The sequence below is a fragment of the Nothobranchius furzeri genome, chromosome 11 (assembly GCF_043380555.1).
Source record: "Nothobranchius furzeri strain GRZ-AD chromosome 11, NfurGRZ-RIMD1, whole genome shotgun sequence".
Lineage (NCBI taxonomy): Eukaryota > Metazoa > Chordata > Actinopteri > Cyprinodontiformes > Nothobranchiidae > Nothobranchius > Nothobranchius furzeri.
Window position 1 is genome coordinate 49,504,096 of NC_091751.1, and position 17,965 is coordinate 49,522,060.

The 17,965-nt window shown below is 41.0% G+C and overlaps 2 protein-coding genes across 3 annotated transcripts; both read right to left on the bottom strand.

Moving 5' to 3' along the window:
* Positions 1-578: 578 nt before the first annotated feature.
* Positions 579-6,695, bottom strand: ccdc13 (coiled-coil domain containing 13). 2 transcript variants are annotated; one of them, XM_015956681.3, is made up of 14 exons: positions 6,504-6,658; positions 5,945-6,093; positions 5,725-5,873; positions 5,503-5,645; positions 5,362-5,436; positions 5,148-5,261; positions 4,776-4,880; positions 4,532-4,702; positions 4,282-4,458; positions 4,013-4,192; positions 3,820-3,926; positions 3,616-3,678; positions 3,422-3,544; positions 579-780 (listed from the first exon to the last, which is right to left on the bottom strand). In XM_015956681.3, exons 2-14 carry the CDS (start codon positions 6,088-6,090, stop codon positions 666-668), a joined length of 1,668 nt encoding a protein of 555 aa, XP_015812167.3. In that variant the 5' UTR covers positions 6,091-6,093; positions 6,504-6,658; the 3' UTR covers positions 579-665. The 2 variants fall into 2 exon arrangements, with proteins under 2 accessions (XP_015812167.3, XP_054597265.2); XM_054741290.2 differs by lacking the exon at positions 579-780 and adding an exon at positions 2,411-3,156 and having other exon boundaries at positions 6,504-6,695.
* A 2,379-nt stretch (positions 6,696-9,074) lies between these two features.
* Positions 9,075-11,420, bottom strand: higd1a (HIG1 hypoxia inducible domain family, member 1A). The gene is made up of 4 exons (XM_015956682.3): positions 11,289-11,420; positions 10,754-10,831; positions 10,507-10,641; positions 9,075-9,924 (listed from the first exon to the last, which is right to left on the bottom strand). The coding sequence occupies exons 2-4, from the start codon at positions 10,824-10,826 to the stop codon at positions 9,869-9,871; spliced, it is 264 nt and encodes an 87-aa protein (XP_015812168.1). The 5' UTR covers positions 10,827-10,831; positions 11,289-11,420; the 3' UTR covers positions 9,075-9,868.
* Between the last annotated feature and the right edge of the window lie 6,545 nt (positions 11,421-17,965).

A 17,965-nucleotide genomic window follows, 5' to 3' on the forward strand; every position in this document is an offset into this window, starting at 1 on the left:
ATGGAAGGAACAGGAGGAGAAACTACTGAGGAATGAGGATAAACCGACCTTAAAAAACTTGGACGGAGAAACCGTGCCGCAACGCGGCCTGGCGGGAATGCGTAAGTGGCGCTCAAGTCGCCAAACAAAGGACAAGAAGCTAGAAGATCACGCCGATGTTTACTAGATAAACCACGCTTTAAGAGAAGTCTTATTCTCACCTGGATTCCTGCTCGTTTACCTCTTTTCCTCCGATGTTTTCCCGGGACCGGACAAACATCGCTGGAGGCGTGCTGGTTGTGATCGTCGTTTGGCTCCGGGCCAGTGCGCCACTCAGATAAACAAACAGGGAGATACGTCCTCGGTGCATCTTGGGCGATCGTGAATGAACGGAAGGACAAAAGAGTCTGGCGATCATAGGAGATGGTAGCAGGGACACTACTGAAGAGGATAGCAGACTGGAGCAAGGTGGAAAAGAGGAGGTTAGTGGAGAAAAGTTTGAAAAAGTGGCCGGTGACTGCGGCTAAGCCAAGCACAGGGGCCAGCTTGTTACCGACCGGAAGCGGAAAAGAGGACAGAATGCCACGAGCAAGACAAACTGGAGCTTTAACAAAACCGTAAAATTTATTTGAAACCATCAAATCAAACTGTCAAGACTATTTTTGTCCCTGCTGGATGAAGAATCTTTACTTTGCGTCTGCTTTCATCCTCTGCAACTCCTCCTGCAGGATCATCAACTTGTGACGCTCTTCCTGATACTTTTTCTCTCCTTCCAAACACTTCTGGTTCATCTCCATCTCTCTGGCAGATAAAAAACATATATTTGTTAGTTGGATTGATCCCTGTTTGCACTGATTGGAGACCTAAATGAAATTGTTAGCTTAATATTTCTGAACAATAACTCCTATCAGATAGGTTCGTTTTCTTTTTCTCATCCGTGATTTAGATTAAAGCAACTCTCCAAACTCTTGAAGTGAAAACACACCCCTTCACTGAATATTTATTCTGATCACAGTGATACACAAAAATATCAAGAGTTCCTACAGAAATCCATCCATCCATCCATTTTCATCCGCTTATCCAGAGTCGGGTCGCGGTGGCAGTATCCTAAGGTGAGAGGCCCAGACATCCCTCTCCCCAGCCACTTGGGCCAGCTCCTCCGGGGGAATCCCAAGGTGTTCCCTGGCCAGGTGAGAGACATAGTCTCTTCACCGTGTCCTGGGTCTACCTTTAGGTCTCCTCCCGGTTGGACGTGCCCGGAAAACCTCACCAGGGAGGCCTCCAGGAGGCGTCCTGACCAGATGCCCGAGCCACCTCAACTGGCTCCTCTCGATGTGGAGGAGCAGCAGGTCTACTCCGAGCCCCTCCTGAATGACCGAGCTTCTCACCCTATCTAAGGGAGAGCCCAGCCACTCTTCGGAGAAAACTCATTCTGGCCGCTTGTATCCGTGAGCTCGTTCGTTTGGTCACTACCCAAAGCTCGTGACCATAGGTGAGGGTAGAAACGTAGATCGACCGGTAAATCGAGAGCTTTGCCTTCTGACTCAGCTCTCTCTTCACCACGCCCGCATCACTGCAGATGCAGCACCAATCCGCCTAACGATCTCACGTTCCAGTTTTCCCTCACTCGTGAACAAGACCCCGAGATACTTAAACTCCTCCACTTGGGGGCAGGACCTCATCCCTGACCCGGAGAAGGCATTTTACTGTTTTCCGAATCAAGACCATGGTCTCAGATTTAGAGGAGCTGATTCTCATCCCAGCTGCTTCGAACTCGGCTGCGAACCGCTCTAACAAAAGCTGACGATCACGTTCTGATGAAGCCAACAGGACCACATCATCTGCAAAAAGCAGAGACCTGATCCTCAGGCCACCAAAACGGATGCCCTCCACACCTTGGCTGAGCCTAGAAATCCTGTCCATAAAGGTTATGAACAGAATTTGTGACAAAGGGCAGCCTTGGCGGAGTCCAACTCTCACTGGGAACGAGCCCGACTTACTGCCGGCAATGCGGACCAAGCTCTGACACCGGTCATACAGAGATCTAAGAGTCCGTATCAGAGGGCCTGGTACCCCATACTCCCGGAGTAGCCCCCACAGGGCCCCCCGAGGGACGCGGTCAAACGCCTTCTCCAAATCCACAAAACACATGTAGATTGGTTGGGCAAATTCCCACGCACCCTCCAGGATCCCCCTAAGGGTATAGAGCTGGTCCAGTGTTCCACAGCCAGGACGAAATCCACATTGCTCCTCCTGAATCTGAGGTTCAACAATCTGACGGACCCTCCTCTCCAGAACCCCTGAATAGACCTTACCAGGAAGGCTCAGGAGTGTGATCCCCCTGTAGTTGGAACACACCCTGCGGTCCCCCTTTTTAAATAAGGGGACCACCATCCTGGTCTGCCAGTCCAGTGGGACTGCCCCCGATGTCCACGCGATATTGCAGAGCCGCGTCAGCCAACACAGCCCCACAACATCCAGAGCCTTAAGGAACTCCGGGCAGATCTCATCCACCCCTGGAGCCTTGCCACAGAGGAGCTTTTTAACCACCTCAGTGACCTCAGCACCAGAGATTTGAGAGGCCAACCCAAAGTCCCCAGACTCTGCTTCCTCACTGGAAGACGTGTCGGTGGGATTGAGGAGGTCTTCAAAGTATTCTGCCCACCGATCCACAACGTCCTGAGTAGAGGTCAGCAGCACCGTCCCCACTATAGATAGTGTTGGTAGTGCACTGCTTTCCTCCCCCTGAGGCGCCGGATGGTGGACCAGAATCTCCTCGAAGCCATACGGAAGTATTGCTCCATGGTCTCACCGAACTCCTTCCATGCCCGGGTTTTTGCCTCGGCGACCACCCGAGCCGCGTTCTGCTTGAACTGCCAGTACCCGTCAGCTGCCTCTGGAGTCCCACAGGCCAAAAAGACCTGAAAGGACTCTTTCTTTAGCTTGGCAGCATCCCTAACCGCTGGTGTCCACCAGCGGGTTCGGGGGTTGCCACCACGACAGGCACCGCCGATCCTGCGACCACAGCTCCGGTCGGCCGCCTCAACAATGGAGGCACGGAACAGGGTCCATTCAGACTCAATGTCCCCTGCCTCCCCCGGGTTTTGGAAGTTCTGTCGGAGGTGGGATTTGAAGCTCCTTCTGACAGGAGACTCTGCCAGACGTTCCCAGCAGACCCTACAGAAACAATAAAGAATAATGTTTCAAAAGGCCCTTTGGGAGGAGAAAGTGTGTTTCTACTTTAGAAGTTAATGCCACTGACTTTTTTTCACACCAGCATATTTAATGCCTTAACACACTTTTTATGTATTAAATTAATAATAGCTTTTAAATGACAAACATTAACTTGGATTATTTCATGCCTCTAACAGATTGGAAATGCTAAACTTTAAAAATGTGGAGAAAAAAAATTAAATAAACCAAAGCAGTCATAGATTCCTACTTCATCTGCAGATCTTGAACCATCTCAAGGAGTCGGTCCTTCTCCACACTGAGGATTTTATACTCATCGCTCTGGGTCATCAGCAAACTCACATCAGCAGAACAGTGTGGACAACACAGGCTCCTAAAGACAAAACACACAATAGACGAACATATCAAATAATAACAAGAAAGAAAAATAAACAGCCCACTTACTTGTATTCTATGTTGTGTCCCATACCAGGTACCACAAGTCTGTGCCCATATTTAGAGACTGAACTGGAAAGAAAATGTTAAAACAGGGTCAAACGACAAGCCAGCGTGCATTAAGCCTTTTTTTTTTGGTCAGAACATAGAAGATATCGACCAATTCTCGTGATAAAATAAAATAAAACACTAAGGATTCTGCTGAAAACCTACTCTGAAGTAATTCTTTTGTTAACGTCGCCATCTTCTGGTGACATATCTGAACTGCAGCTTGTTAACGTGGAACTTGAACATCTGTCCACACTCTCTTCCTTCCGAAGCTTTAAACACAAATTTTATTGCAGATGTTTAAGGCAGCGGGGTTTTGTTGAAACAGCACAAACACACATTTGTTGTTTCTATTTACCCTACTGAATTGTTGCAGCCGCTTTTGCAGCTCTTTGATCTTTACGTCTTTCTCAGCAACCACCTGCTTCAGCTTCTGGATCAGAGCGCTGCTCTCTACAGACTCAGTCAGGTTTAGTTTGTGCTCACTCTGCTGTTGGCTGAACTGTTTCAGCACCATCTGAGTCTGACTCTGCTGCTTCTGCCAGAAGATTAAAAAAAACAGATGAATGGGAAGGTTATTGGGATGCGTGAAGGCGTTTTAATGCTACTTCTCTTCTAATGCCTTACCAGCATGGCACTGATTAGTTCCTCGTTCTGTTTACTTGTCTCCAAAAGGGTGGTGACCTGAGCCTTCAGCATTTTTATTTCAGTGGATTGAGATTTGCTCCGAGCTTTAGAAGCTTCCAGTCTTTTCTTCACATCTTCATGTTCTTTGAGGAGTGCTTCATAATCCGCTGAGAGCCTCTGCAGAGTTGTGGAAGTAATTAATGAACCAGATAATAGTTTCAATTTATCTTGGAGTTAATGCTCTACAAACCTCAAACGCTTCCTTCTTTCCTTTCTCAATAGTGCGGATGTAGTTGAGGTTCCTCTCGCTGTGAGGGCTTTTATGATAGACACCAGCGCTCGGAAGCTCTTTCTCTACACTGAGGTCACTCGCCTGTTTGTGCCGAGTTGCCAGGCTGAGCTGCTGCTCAAGATCTCGAACCTGTTGCATGAATCATTCAGACATTTGCTCTAATAATCATAAATTAGGCTAACTCTGCCTACTTTTAGCGTACCCTTGTCTGAAGTGCCAGGATCTGCTGTGATCGCCCTCTAACGCTCCCAGGGCAGCTCAGTAATTGCTGAAAGTTAACTTCCTCTCCAACCTCACTGATTATCACCTGCAGGAGGTCATAGTTTGGAATCAAGAATTTACTGGTGATGAAACACGCTTCTATTCCAGCACAAACTGAGTATTAAATAGTGCATTTTTTTTCTTTTTGTTTTGCAGGTTTCTCTTTTATTCTGATCAGATTTTTTTTCCTTTTGTGATCAACTGTTCATATTAAACTTTCCATTTTTGCCCCACAAACAAAAATTCTATGGACCACTTTTAACCAATCAGCTCATCTGGCCTTTAAAATCAAATTTAAAAAGACAAGAATTACCCTCTGTGCCACTTTTAGCTCCTGTTTGGTGGATTGAACCTGGTTGCGATATTCAGCCACTTTCAGTTGAGCAGCTGCTAATTTTTCCTGCAGAGGTCTGACTGCTGGACTTTCCTGTTTTATTGGGATGCGGTAGGGGGGGGGGGGGGGGGGGTTATGATTCAGGGTCACAAAAGCAAAATCTAAATATGCATTTGACTGGTTTCTGTTTCACCTTTTCAGATGAGTTATCTAGTAACTTTGAGTCACTCTTGTGCCCAGGTTGACAGTTCACCAAAGCAGCCTGCAGCTATACACAAAAAGCACATTAGTGATGCTCTTTCATCCAAAAAACTGCAATGTAAGATCGTTTTACCTCTTTCTCAAGCTCTTTGATTTGGTCGCTGCTTTTCTTGGACCTAATCTTCTCTCTCTCAATTTCAGCACTTAGTTCCCTGTTCTTTTTGGAAAGCTCAACAATTTTGGTGGTAGCTATTGCTCCTGTCAAGCCAGATGTGCCTAAACAGATGAGTCAAGAAAAGCTGTAAAAAATCTGTAACTCTGGTGTAAAAAAGGGATTAGAGTTACACCATTTCACCTGAAAAGGCCAGCCTTTCTTCTTCTCTTTTCTTTTTTAGGTGCTTAATCTCAAAATCCTTTTCACCCAGAAGTTTAAAGAGTCGGCCATTTTCATCTTTTAGCTCTCTCAATTTGTCTAAAAGTGTCTGATTTTCTTGCTGCAACACCCTATAGGAAAATATAAAATATATTGTTTATATAGGACTTGTTTCAGCCGAGGATGACAGCGATTCACCTACCTGTCATCAGCACTGTCAGCCTGATCATATTGGCTGCCACTGACATTAAAATTGTTGGATACTGTCTCTCTTTTTCCATCCCGCTTTATTTTCTCCTGCTTTTGGAACTGAAGCCCCAAATCATCAGAGAGATCACTTTGCTCCATGATCTGTGATAAAAAAAATCACAAAAAAATCAACAGTGTCCCATAATTAGCATTTATATGTATTTTGCATTTAGTAAAACATAATTTGTTTTCGATCTGTATATGTTCACTGGTGCTTTATTTTGAAATTCTGGAAGGTCTACTCTATAAAATAGCATTGCCTAATAAATATTAGCTATTTATGTTAAAGGTTTAATAACAATATTTATAAACTGCTTTTAAGATTAATCAAGATAAATGTCATTTTCCTGTTGCGCTCAGAAAATAAGTTATTAATGAATACCGGCGTATGTGTTAGCATACGAGCTCATTCGGTTTTAAAACAGCGTAACCTGCCAGGTGTAAAAGATGTTTCTGAAATTTGAAACCTAATCCTAAACGTTTTTAAAAAAACTGCAAAACCCGTAACTCACCTGTGACTTATCTAAAAAATATCCGTTTGAACATTATAACTTGTGTTTAACTTTATTGTTTTCGTGTGCTATGAAGCTAAACTTCCAGCTTCCTAATAAGTGCGAGGCTTTTGTATCCAATAACAACGGGTTTACAGTGACTTCGCGCATATTCTCGCGTCAACAGAAAAGATGTCGCCATTACTCAAGAGGTTCGTTCTTCCGGCGGCCATCTTTCTCAGGGTGTCACGCTTAGACTTTTCCAATGAAAAACGGAATAAATAAAAATAAAATGTGTCACAAATGATAAGGGCTGAAATCAAGGTGAAAACCTTTGCTAATTTTGATGTAAAAATATTATTTAAAGTGTATATTTGAGAAAAATTTTAGACCAAACCTCTGGATATTTCAGAAGTAAAATATTGTTTGTGCTAAAACATAAATTTAAATTTAAATGTCTAGGTATGTAAAGATAACTTCTTTATATAGGTGTGTAAAGATAACCTTTTTGGGGGTCTTATCCCGACCCCCAAAAAGCAAAATAAAAGTAATGATGGCAAATAAAACAACAGCTGATAAAAACACAAGACAACCTGCAAGTTTACAAACACTCACCAAAATGGAGCTTACTCATTCAATGTGCATGCTTTCATGCAATACGACCTTAAAATTTAACATGAAATGTATAATTTGGGCTGTGAAAAATACAAGTATCCAAAAAAAAAAAAAAAAAAAAAAAACATTCATATATGGGGAGAACACGCTCCATGCTTAAAAGCCACATCTCAGATTTAAACCTGCAACCTTCTTGCTGGTGGGCAAAAATGCTACCAACTATTAGACAGTCATGGCATCTTTTATCACATCTAGCTCACAGAACGTTGTGTTTTTCAGTGTTGTCATCTGATCATTTGAATTCATTATTCATGAATATTGAGAAGTTATAATTTGAAAACAGAACAATGGTGTGACTTTCTTCAGCGTGTGTATCTTCTAAACTGAAAAAAAAAACAGTTGATATTTGGTCAGACTTCAGAAATTATAAGCCAGACTTATCAAAATCCAGCACTTGTGTCAAATGTTAAATTCATAAAATATACAATCAGCACTTCAGTCCCATTTGCTTTATATATTCAAAAATTAAAATTTTGATGGTGGTTAAGAGCATTTTCTTTACCAACTGTAATGTAATAGTGACATATAATTCTGACAACACAATCTAAATGTCATGTAACTGTTTAATCTTTTCTCAATGAAGCATTAAAATGAAGCTAGAATGAGAGAGAATAAGAGTGAGAATCACTCCAAAATGTTCACAGTCATGCTTACACAGGTCTGGAGTGTTGTGGTGAAATCAGCACGTACATGTGTTCCGTTTGGTGCCACTAGATACACATCAGAGCAGCTGCTCACGATGAACAGACCCCAAGGTGATTCTTTATGAAGGGTTAGGGTTAAAAGACTTTAATGAGGTTTCCAAAGAGGAAAACCTAAAATAATCCAACAAATGTCCAGATTGGTCAAACAGTCCCTCATACAGTCACAGAGAACTGGGCAGTTTCATTGTGATGTAAAAGCAACAAACCAGCTGTTTAACATACAATAAAGATGTACCTGCTGGAACAAGATTGTGAATCTTAGATTAAGAAGTTGGTGTCATCAACTCCTTACAGAGATCTGCAGATATGGCAACATTCATCTAAAAACAAGTGCATCCCAAAAGCAACTCCCACAGCTATTTGTTGTGACCATAATTTTGAAAAATGTGAGTACAAAATAGAAATTGAGTTCTTTTTTAAAGTGATGTCTAAAATAATAGGTTCTCCAAAACAGTCCCTTTAGTGAACCATGTTGAATTTTAATGAACAAACTAAGACAGACTTCTCTTAATAGAAAGGCTGATTATGTGCTTCCATCTACTACATTAACTCAAGAGTACACATATGTATTCCCTTGTCTAGGTATAATAAATGTATATGAAGATAACCTATTTTACTTTAAAATAAAATGTACAGAAATGAGCTAAATTATAGGGAAGGAACATGAGCTTCATTAACTTCTCTGCCACTTTCAGTTGGGAAACCTTTGAGGATGCTGATTTTAGTAGAACAGCCTGCACGGCCAGTAGAGATTTGCAAAGTCATGCTGATGTGCATCCTCACACAAACACACCCCACAGGTATCTCTGTGTTGGTGCATGTCATCCGTACTGTAAGTGGTCCGCCCTGATTGAAACACTTGCTGGAGCTTCAGGAGACACCATGTAGTTCAAAATAAATTCCCCTTCAACTTCTAGAATCACTGATATTGTGTGAATGGATACATGAATGGACTACATAGTCTTTTTGAAACAATTTCAAACAAATCAGTGGGATAGAAGACTTTATTTGATAACAAATATGTAGTTTTTTTCTTTAGAACACTTGATGAACACAGAAGTTAACAGAAAATAGGTGAAAAGCTGTTGGACTACGTTTGTGTGAGCAGTCAGAAGTATACTTATGGTTTTAATAAAACTGGTATAAAATCTCAATTTGAGATTCCAAAACAGAATTACAGCAGAAAAAAAATCAGACTTCTCACAAATGTATACACACTGTAAAATTATGCTTTAATAAGTAATGTATTTAAAAATATCTCAGAAAGGTTTACTGCAGTTGATATGTTACTACCGTATGTGTATCCAAGTGTATTTAGATTATTTTTTGAATTATTCTTTTGGTATGAAACACAAACACGGCAAAAACTGAAAAATGAAAGGAAAATTGTTACAGTACACCTTTACAACTCTGGTGTTTAGCAAAAAATGCTGTTTCCTATGTCCATGGGGTGAAGTACCTTTTCTGCTACGCTGAATCAAAACCCATCTGTAGTGTTTTTGTTTAAATAATTAGATTTTATTGAGCCATGTGTTATAAAAGCCTTTCTCAAGGTGCCCCAAATGCAACTGGATGCTCACAAAAATACAAATGCTTTGATTTGGCAAAAATAAAATAAAATCAACAATTACTAAACAAAATGGTATTAATAAATGTTCATATTGCCGTAAGTAGTCAGCTAAAACACAGCCTTTCTACACAAATAATCTTAATTTATCTTCTGCAAATTTTAATATATTTTTAACAAAATCAGTATTAACATCATCCTCAAAACACCCACTCATCTGTACAGTAATCACAGTCACAAACACAAGATGTGCCAAGAAGAGCACTAAAAGCATTAAATACAGGTTTAGTGTGACCACTGGAACACTTTGTTTAAAGTTGGAGGTGCCATTAGTTGGTTCAAACTTGTCACTTCAGACTCTGGTCACACATGTAAATATGTGAAGGTTTTAAGGAGAACAGAGGTTTATTCTAAGGGTCCATGTGCACGTGTTTCACCATTTACTTCTCATTTCTGGGTTTCTTTATGTAATCTGTGTACATTGAATATATGACTCCTGTGAAACAAGAGAAAATAAAACAAATTAATTATTTTACATTAAAAAAAAACACTCATTTTTGTTTTTTCCCCCCCAGATGATTTCTCAACCACTTTAGTAATCTCAATTACTTTATTCCACAGCTCAACTCAGGCTGGACCTTCTACAGTGGCTCTGAGTAACTTTAGCTAGTCACTTTAAACAATCAACTGATTTTATAAATATAGACAGGCCCACTATAAAATAATGAAGGTTTAAGCAGCTTTTTAAAGTTTTCACTGAATATTTGTGCTGATTTTCCACAACAGAATCATAATAAAAGTACCAGGAATGTCTTTAGATCTATTTATGTTTATTTTCCACTAATAACATCTCATTAAGAACAGATCCATACTGTTTCTCTTATATAACATGTAGGGAAGACGTGCCTAAAGGGTTTAGCCTGTATGCACCTGAAACAACAACCGCAGCACCTTGTCTGTCAGAATCTTCTTTAGGTTAGGATGGACCTGTCTAATTACTGTGAAACTTGTTTTTGACCAACACTTGAACGCAACACAACCCCCCCCCCCCCCCCCCCCCCAGTTTCTGCATACATACCAACTGTCATGGCTCCAACCACAAAGCCCTGTGCAGCTACACGCATGTGGATCAGGTGAACTGACATCTTTGTGTCCCCCCGATTCTTCATTTTATACAGCTGGTGTCCAACAATGGCAACAAATCCTGCCAATCCTAGAAAAATAAATTACACAAGTCAATAGATGTTTGCCTCAAACTAAATATAAATGCAAGCCTAACACAACAGGGACACCTTCAAAAATGTTCCTGAACAGAATGTACTCACCAAATGGGACAAACGGATTCTCCTTTACTTTCCTCATTAATTTGGAATCGTTCCCTTCTTCGTATGAAGACATTTTGTCTACAAAGTTCAGAGAAGGACAAATATCAGAATGTTGATTTTATTTGCAGTTATTTTCCCAAACTATCCTTTAAAAAGAGTTCATGTACTCAACAATGAGTTACTTAGATTTAAAATACGTTAAACTAGCCGAACTTAAGCTAATCCGTGACAATCTAATGAAAACACAAGGTGTAAAGCAAGCACCCCAAACTGATTTATAACCCGGAATTTAGGTCCATGACCTATTTGAAGGTGACCCACGAAGAGCAGAGACGACAGAGATTTAGCCTGCCCAACAATAAAATAACTACTTTTACAACTTACTTTAAACTTAGCATCCGTTGTGAAACGCTACATTCTGATTCCTAAAGAGATTCGTGCTGATTCAAGACCAAAAAGGCCAAATAACTACTAGCTCGGACAGTTAAATTAGCGCCGGTTGACAAATCTCCCATTCCAGAGTTAAATTCCTTACCTAAGTAGATGTTAAAGACGCTTGTTCAAAATTGTCCGGTGATATTTTATTTGAGTGTTTCCAAGCTAGCCGGCAAAGGAAGTATCAACCCGGTGAAACGGTGATATAATCGACAACGTAGTGTGACGTCGGTGCAAGTGTTGTGTTCAATGCTTCAATAAAAAGTTGTAAATTCAACCAACACCGCTTGTTTATTGGCTTTGCTTTGCCTTTAAACACCCAATTTGAATCAGAAAAATAGAAATAGATTACTGATAAATGTATACCAGGTTAAGAATTGTAAAGTAGTAAATTTCTACTAAGGACACACAATTGGTGGGGTTTTTATGAATTATGTATGATGTACATAAACGCAACACAAAAGTACGTGCTGAGACGTTCAAAGACACCACTCCCATTTCTCAAACCACGTGGGATTGTAGCCTGTGAATGTCTATTATATATCTACCGGTCTAGCAAGGAACATGTATTTTTTTAAATTTTTTATTTATATATTTTTATTTGAGTAATAGAAATTTACAATGTCTCAGAGAGGATAGTAGCATCGTGAACATGTGTACAAAGGCAATCAATAACAATTCATAAGTAACAATACAGCAGTTGGGGAGCAGGTAAATGAAATGGAGAAAGGCAGACATTTAAAGGTTGACATTTGTGGAGCTGTGGAATTATGAGTCATTAGAATTTAGAAAAGTAAGAGACGGGCGATATCTTGGGAGATTTTTTGGCACGTCTGTTCTTCATCTTTGTGTGATGAGTAAACATCTTAAATTCATTTAAGAAGCCCAAGAAAGATGACTTGGCACTCCTCCATTTAGCGCAATGAATATGATATTTAATAATAACAATAATTAATAATAATAATAATAATAATAATAATAATAATAATAATAATAATTAGGGCTGCACAATATTAGGAAAACCTGCGATATTCGATAACAGTGCTTAATATTGCGATATCGATATTACTCACGATAAATGAACAAATACTAAAGTATGCAGTGTTGATGTCGTCTGGCGTGTGACGTCTGCTCTGGGTTCAAAGCAAACAAAAACTAATGCATGAATTCCATTACAACATAACATTTTTATTGCAAAAATATGCAGCTGCACCTGCTACTGTATTAGCAGCAAAACAACAAACTGCATGCATGCAGTTTCTCAGTGACTTTAGAACATCACCTCCACCATAAAACTTTTTCTGATGCTCCAAATACAGAAAAACATCCCTTACCAGGGTTTTTTGAATAAATAAAATAATCTGAAAATAAGTTTAAATGTTAAATAATAGTTAACATCATTTAAATGCAACAGCAAATTCTCTCATTGCTACTGAACATTTTCTCCACTTATGTAGTTATGATATAAGGCTGTTGCTACAATTGGAAAGTGAACTGTGCTGGGCCAAACTAGGAGAAAATTAAGAATTTCTGAGGGAAAGAGAAAAACAAAGAGGAACTGGCAAAAAACTACATGGAAAATATGTGAAAACGTTTGGTTTTAACCCCAAATTGAACAAGTTTACCTAGATCTTAAAAAGCAGCTCAGATGATGAAACTGCAACTATGATTCTGATAACAAGCTAACAAATTGAACTAGCTCCTCTTAAGATAACTGGCTAGCAGAGCTTCTGACTGACAGTTTATGTGCAGCAGCAAATCAACCGTCCTGATTAACAAGGTAATAAAAGCTCATAAAGGAAAAATCACTTTGATGTGTGGGGGAACTTTTCCAGGCCCTCTTTAGCAGGGTGGGACTGGGAGGAGAGTGCTGTAGCCTTTTAGCTGGAAGCTAACCGGAGCCTGGGGCTAACACTAGCGACATGAAGGTGGGTTGGTTCACCGGCACATGTTAGAGTCAGCCCGGTAAAAATGATTAACGACACAGAGCAGAGTCACGTTCACGTTTGAAAGCAGCGCTGAATCCAGAAACATCAGCACAAAGTGCGTTTGTTGCTCTGAGCCAGCATGACGAACAAGGGAACGGCGCCGCAAACTCTGTTCGGGTGTTGCTTTCCAAAAGGGTCTATGTAGGGGGCGGGAGTATTATGTGAATGGAACCATCTGATTGGCCGCATATCAGAAGGACTACATTTGATTGGTCAAATAATACTTCCACGTAAAAAAACAGAGCTGGTTTACAAAAAGCTGATGTATGACACAGATGGAAATGTTTGAACCAAACATTTATCATAACCAAACATTTTTGCCGTGTTTTGCAATGGGCCTATTGCACGTCCTGTTATCGCGATGACAATAATTTTTCGATATATTGTGCAGCCCTAATAATAATACATTTGGTTTACAAAGCACTTTACATTAGAAACAAATCTCAAAGTGCTACAAAGTTAATTTAACCCGAAAGCTCTGGTAAAAAGATGTTTTAAGACCATATTTAAAAGCACCAATAGTCTGTGGCATCTTCAGGTGCCCTGGGAGGGAATTCCAAAGTCCGGGCGCAGCTGAGCAAAAACCACGATCTCCCATGGTGCGAAGTTTAGTCTTTGGAGTTTTCAAAAGATGTACTGATGCAGAGCGGAGGTTGCGTGTGGACGTCTGTGAAAACAATCGACATAGGTGAAAACAGAAGTTCTTTAAGGTGGTGGTGGTGGGGGGGGGGGGGCATCCTTATAAATACTCTGGTGGGTGAAAAGGGCAACCTTGTAATCAATTCTACCCATCGACATATAAATATTGGACAATGGGTTTCCATTGGCTCCAATAACACGTTTTTAAAGAAAAATGGGAGGTGGCCACCACCGCCATTTTGACCGTGTCACAGGTTCCGTCAAGCCTAGACAATTCCACAAAAGGGAAGAGAGGTGGAGCTGAGGGTGGGGCTGTAAGGCTGGGATCAACTGATGACACCCGGTCGAACTAGCTACAAGCTAACCTGAAGGTAACCCAAAGCTAACCCCAAAATTCCACTATCTCCGCTCCGCTCCGGCACGAACTCCGCAGCAAAAACGGTCCTGTTGTAGTCAATCAGAGCTGTTCCACTACTGCGGCCGTGCGGCGCAGTGCGCCACCTTCCGTTCCGCCATTCGGCAAAAATAGGATAGATTCTATTTTTGCCGGACGCCGGAGCACCTCCGCAGTCAATGGACAGGAATCACAACCGCCCAACAGGAAAGGGAGCAAGCACAGCTTCCGTTATTTCACAATATATCGATAACAAAAAGCGTTTTTTTTGTTTCAAATGCACAGGTTTAACAACTTTTAACAACTATCAATGGCGGTTGAACTTTAAATGCACAAAAATAAGCCATAAATACAGTTTCCACTATCAAAGTAGTCACACTTTGTTGATTCAAACACTGCTGATCTCTCAACACAAATGATAGGCAGATTAAACAGTTCATTTCGATGCTTCTCCCACACAATGGGTGTTTGGACCTAACTTCCGCGTTTATTGCTCGGACTGTATCGCAAGATCGTGAAAATCCCGTGCATGCCCGTTTGAGCAACTCAGGTCTCCGCACCGGAGCGGAGCCGTTGTAGAGTGGGTACAGTATAAGTGAGTTCGGAAGCGAGCGGCAGAGGAAGGCGGAGCGGAGCGGAGATAGTGGAATTTTGGGGTAATGCGGAGGAGGGAGCTAAGCTAACGGAGGTAGCAACCTAGCTACAACCGGAGTTAACTGTGCACAACACCAGAGCTTCTGAGTCAGAGATACGCCGGGCTGACCGCTGGGTAAAACCGGGTGGAACACAGAGGTCTCCCGAGACCTCCACAAGCCAGCAGCCGCACAGCAGACAAGCGCCGCTGCGATCTGAGATGCGCAGAGCTGCCGCTGGGGAGAACCGGGTGGAACAGGTTCCATCCCAGAGCTCCACAAGCCGGCAGCCCACGCAGCAGACAGAAGCCGTGATCAGACAGAGATGCGCCGAGCTGCGGGGAGGGGAGAACTGGGTGGAAAACATCGGTTTCCATCCAGAGCTCCAAAAGCCGACACTGTAAACCCCGATAAGTTCAGTCTACTTAAAAAACCAAGGTAACCCGTTGCCTTAAATTTTTTTAAGTAATGAAGAATTAGTTGAATTGATGCAGCTGAGTATGTTCAGTGTACTGAAGGCCTTAATGGGATGAAATTAAAGATTTAAGTTGAATATACAAATAACAAAAGTTACATTAACTTAAGATAATTAGTTTAACCAATGCCCCACCATCCATTTAGTTAACTCAACTCATCAAGATCAAGAAAGCCTTACTCGATTACTTATCAAACTACATTGTGCATTCTAACTCAACAAACTTAACTTTTATAATACATAAAAATCAAAATATAATATTCAATCCAAAGAGCCAATTAAATACATACAAAATATTTTATTAAACATTTAAATCTCAAATAACACATTTGTCCATGGAATGACAATAGAATAAAGAACTGAAGGGTACAACAATATCTGAGGTTTAGTTATAGAGATATTTTACTATATTAATATAATGTATTATTTATTGGTTTCCAGGGCCTGTCACTTACATTTTTGCCCTGTTGTACATCATCCACTTCAAAAATAATCCAAACAGGAAGGGGAAGCTCAAATGCATAAGTGAGTGTGAAACCTTCAACAATAGGTACTGAGCACCAATGGAGGCTCCAGCTCTGTGCAGACACATCTGTGAGTACTGTTGAACCAGAACAGCTTCCAGACTAACAGCTTGTTTCTGACTGCAGTAATAATATAATTTGTCCTGCTGACTTCGCAAACACAAGGCTTTTACACTGCTCAGGATCATGGAGAGTTTACTTACTTGTTTCACCTCTCTTGGTGTGTCCTAAGGCAGCTGTGGCTACATCGTAGCTTCATCACCATCGGTGTGTGAATGTGTGTGTGAATGGATGAATAATACACTGTAGTGTAAAGTGCTTTGGAGTCCTCTGGCTCTGAAAGGGACTAGACAAGTGCTGATCATTTATCATTGATCATAATTTACTCACATAGTTGTGACACTCCTGGGAATTGCGTTAGTGTTAGGGTTTTTAACAGCCAAACCACAAGTTCAGTAGGAAACCACCTAAAAGCATCACGTGTGTGCTGGCATCTCTACGCTGGCTCCCTTTAAGGTGCTAATTCTGGTGTATAAGTCTCTTAAGGGAACTGCTCCACCTTACTTGGCCAGCCTTTTGAACAGGCATGCTCCATCAAGGACCCTTCGCTCGGCTGACAGGGAACTGCTAGTAGTTCCATGTTCCAGGTACAAGTCAGGGGGGGATCGTGTGTTCTTGGTGTAACGGAATGCAATGGCTGTTTTTTTCCCTCCTCTGCACAAGACTAGTCTGCATGAGATATGGTCTCAAGGTCTCATGCATTCCTTCTAACCTGCTTTTTTTCAGCTCAACAAAAGAATGAAGAATGAACTCTTTTCTTTTAATTAATCAAAGAACTCTGTTTTAATAAAGCTAATCCATCAAAGTGTTAGTCAATACATAAGATGTGACCGACCTGTGAAATCAAGTTACTAATTATTTTATTATAATCCTATAGAATATAAAGGTACTGTGACTTTCAGTGTTCCAACAGGACTCATTTCACGAAGCGTTAAAAGACATAACACATTACTTTCACTGATCCAATCAGAATCTGACAGATCTGACGGAGGCGTGGTTTTGATGGTGTTTGGTAATTTTTCATTCGACAATAAACCAAAACATCCGAAGTATAAAACTTTGCCACGTCAGCGCTAACGCCAGTTCAAGGCGTTCCAGAGAAAGTGACGGAGTGGCCAATCCTGATCTATACTCTTCAACCAAAAAGAACCAACGACAAGCTAAAAAATTTGTTTGCTGTTCCAACTGCTGCAACAGTTCCTTTCAGAATAAAAGCTGAACCATCAAGACCCAGGCTTGGGTCTCACCAGACGCCAACAAATTGTCGTGACCCGGACGTATCCCAGGACGGGTGATCAATTGCCGTGGCTTTTTCTACATGCTTCGGCTCCATAAGGTCAAGCTGGACCTTTACACCTCCTGATCTAGACGGGGACTTCCGCTCAGGGTATGTAGATCGGCAATTGGTGTCTCATGTGTTTATGGACCTCCTAACCAAAGCTTAACGCGAAGACATCACCTTCATTTCCCATCAGAACTAATCGCTTCTTCGGATTTGCTGGTTCTGATCAACATCACACGTCATCCATTCACCGTCTCATCCACATTAGTTACACCATACATTTAGTGTTTAAAGTCAGTCTAGTTGCCTTTGTTTTTAATAAATTTTTAAATTTTTAAACTTGACTCTCTCTCTTCTGTTGTCTCTCGAGTGAATACAAAGCTGTTATCTAATCCCTGCATTAAAAAGTTCAAATTTTCTGGTTTAAAATAACCTCACAGATTCATAAGGTGGATTTCATATTTCCTATGGAATCCTACACCTTAATCGCTTTTTAAATAACATGTAATTTAAATCATTACATCTGCAACAAGGGTTGAGGTGGAGAAACAATCCAGGATCATCTTCCAAATTGCATGAATCAAAAACTCCAGAAAAATATTGAGAATGTTAATTACAACCTCTACTATATTTTTTTTTAAATGGAAAGAAAGTATTAACTATTAGAGCACACAAACACAAAAACGTATAACAGTCAGGGACTAACAGACAAACAATAGACTGGTAGGGCTGCCATCTTGGAAAAAGAAGAAAACTGAATTCTTCCTGCTACCACCGTCAGCT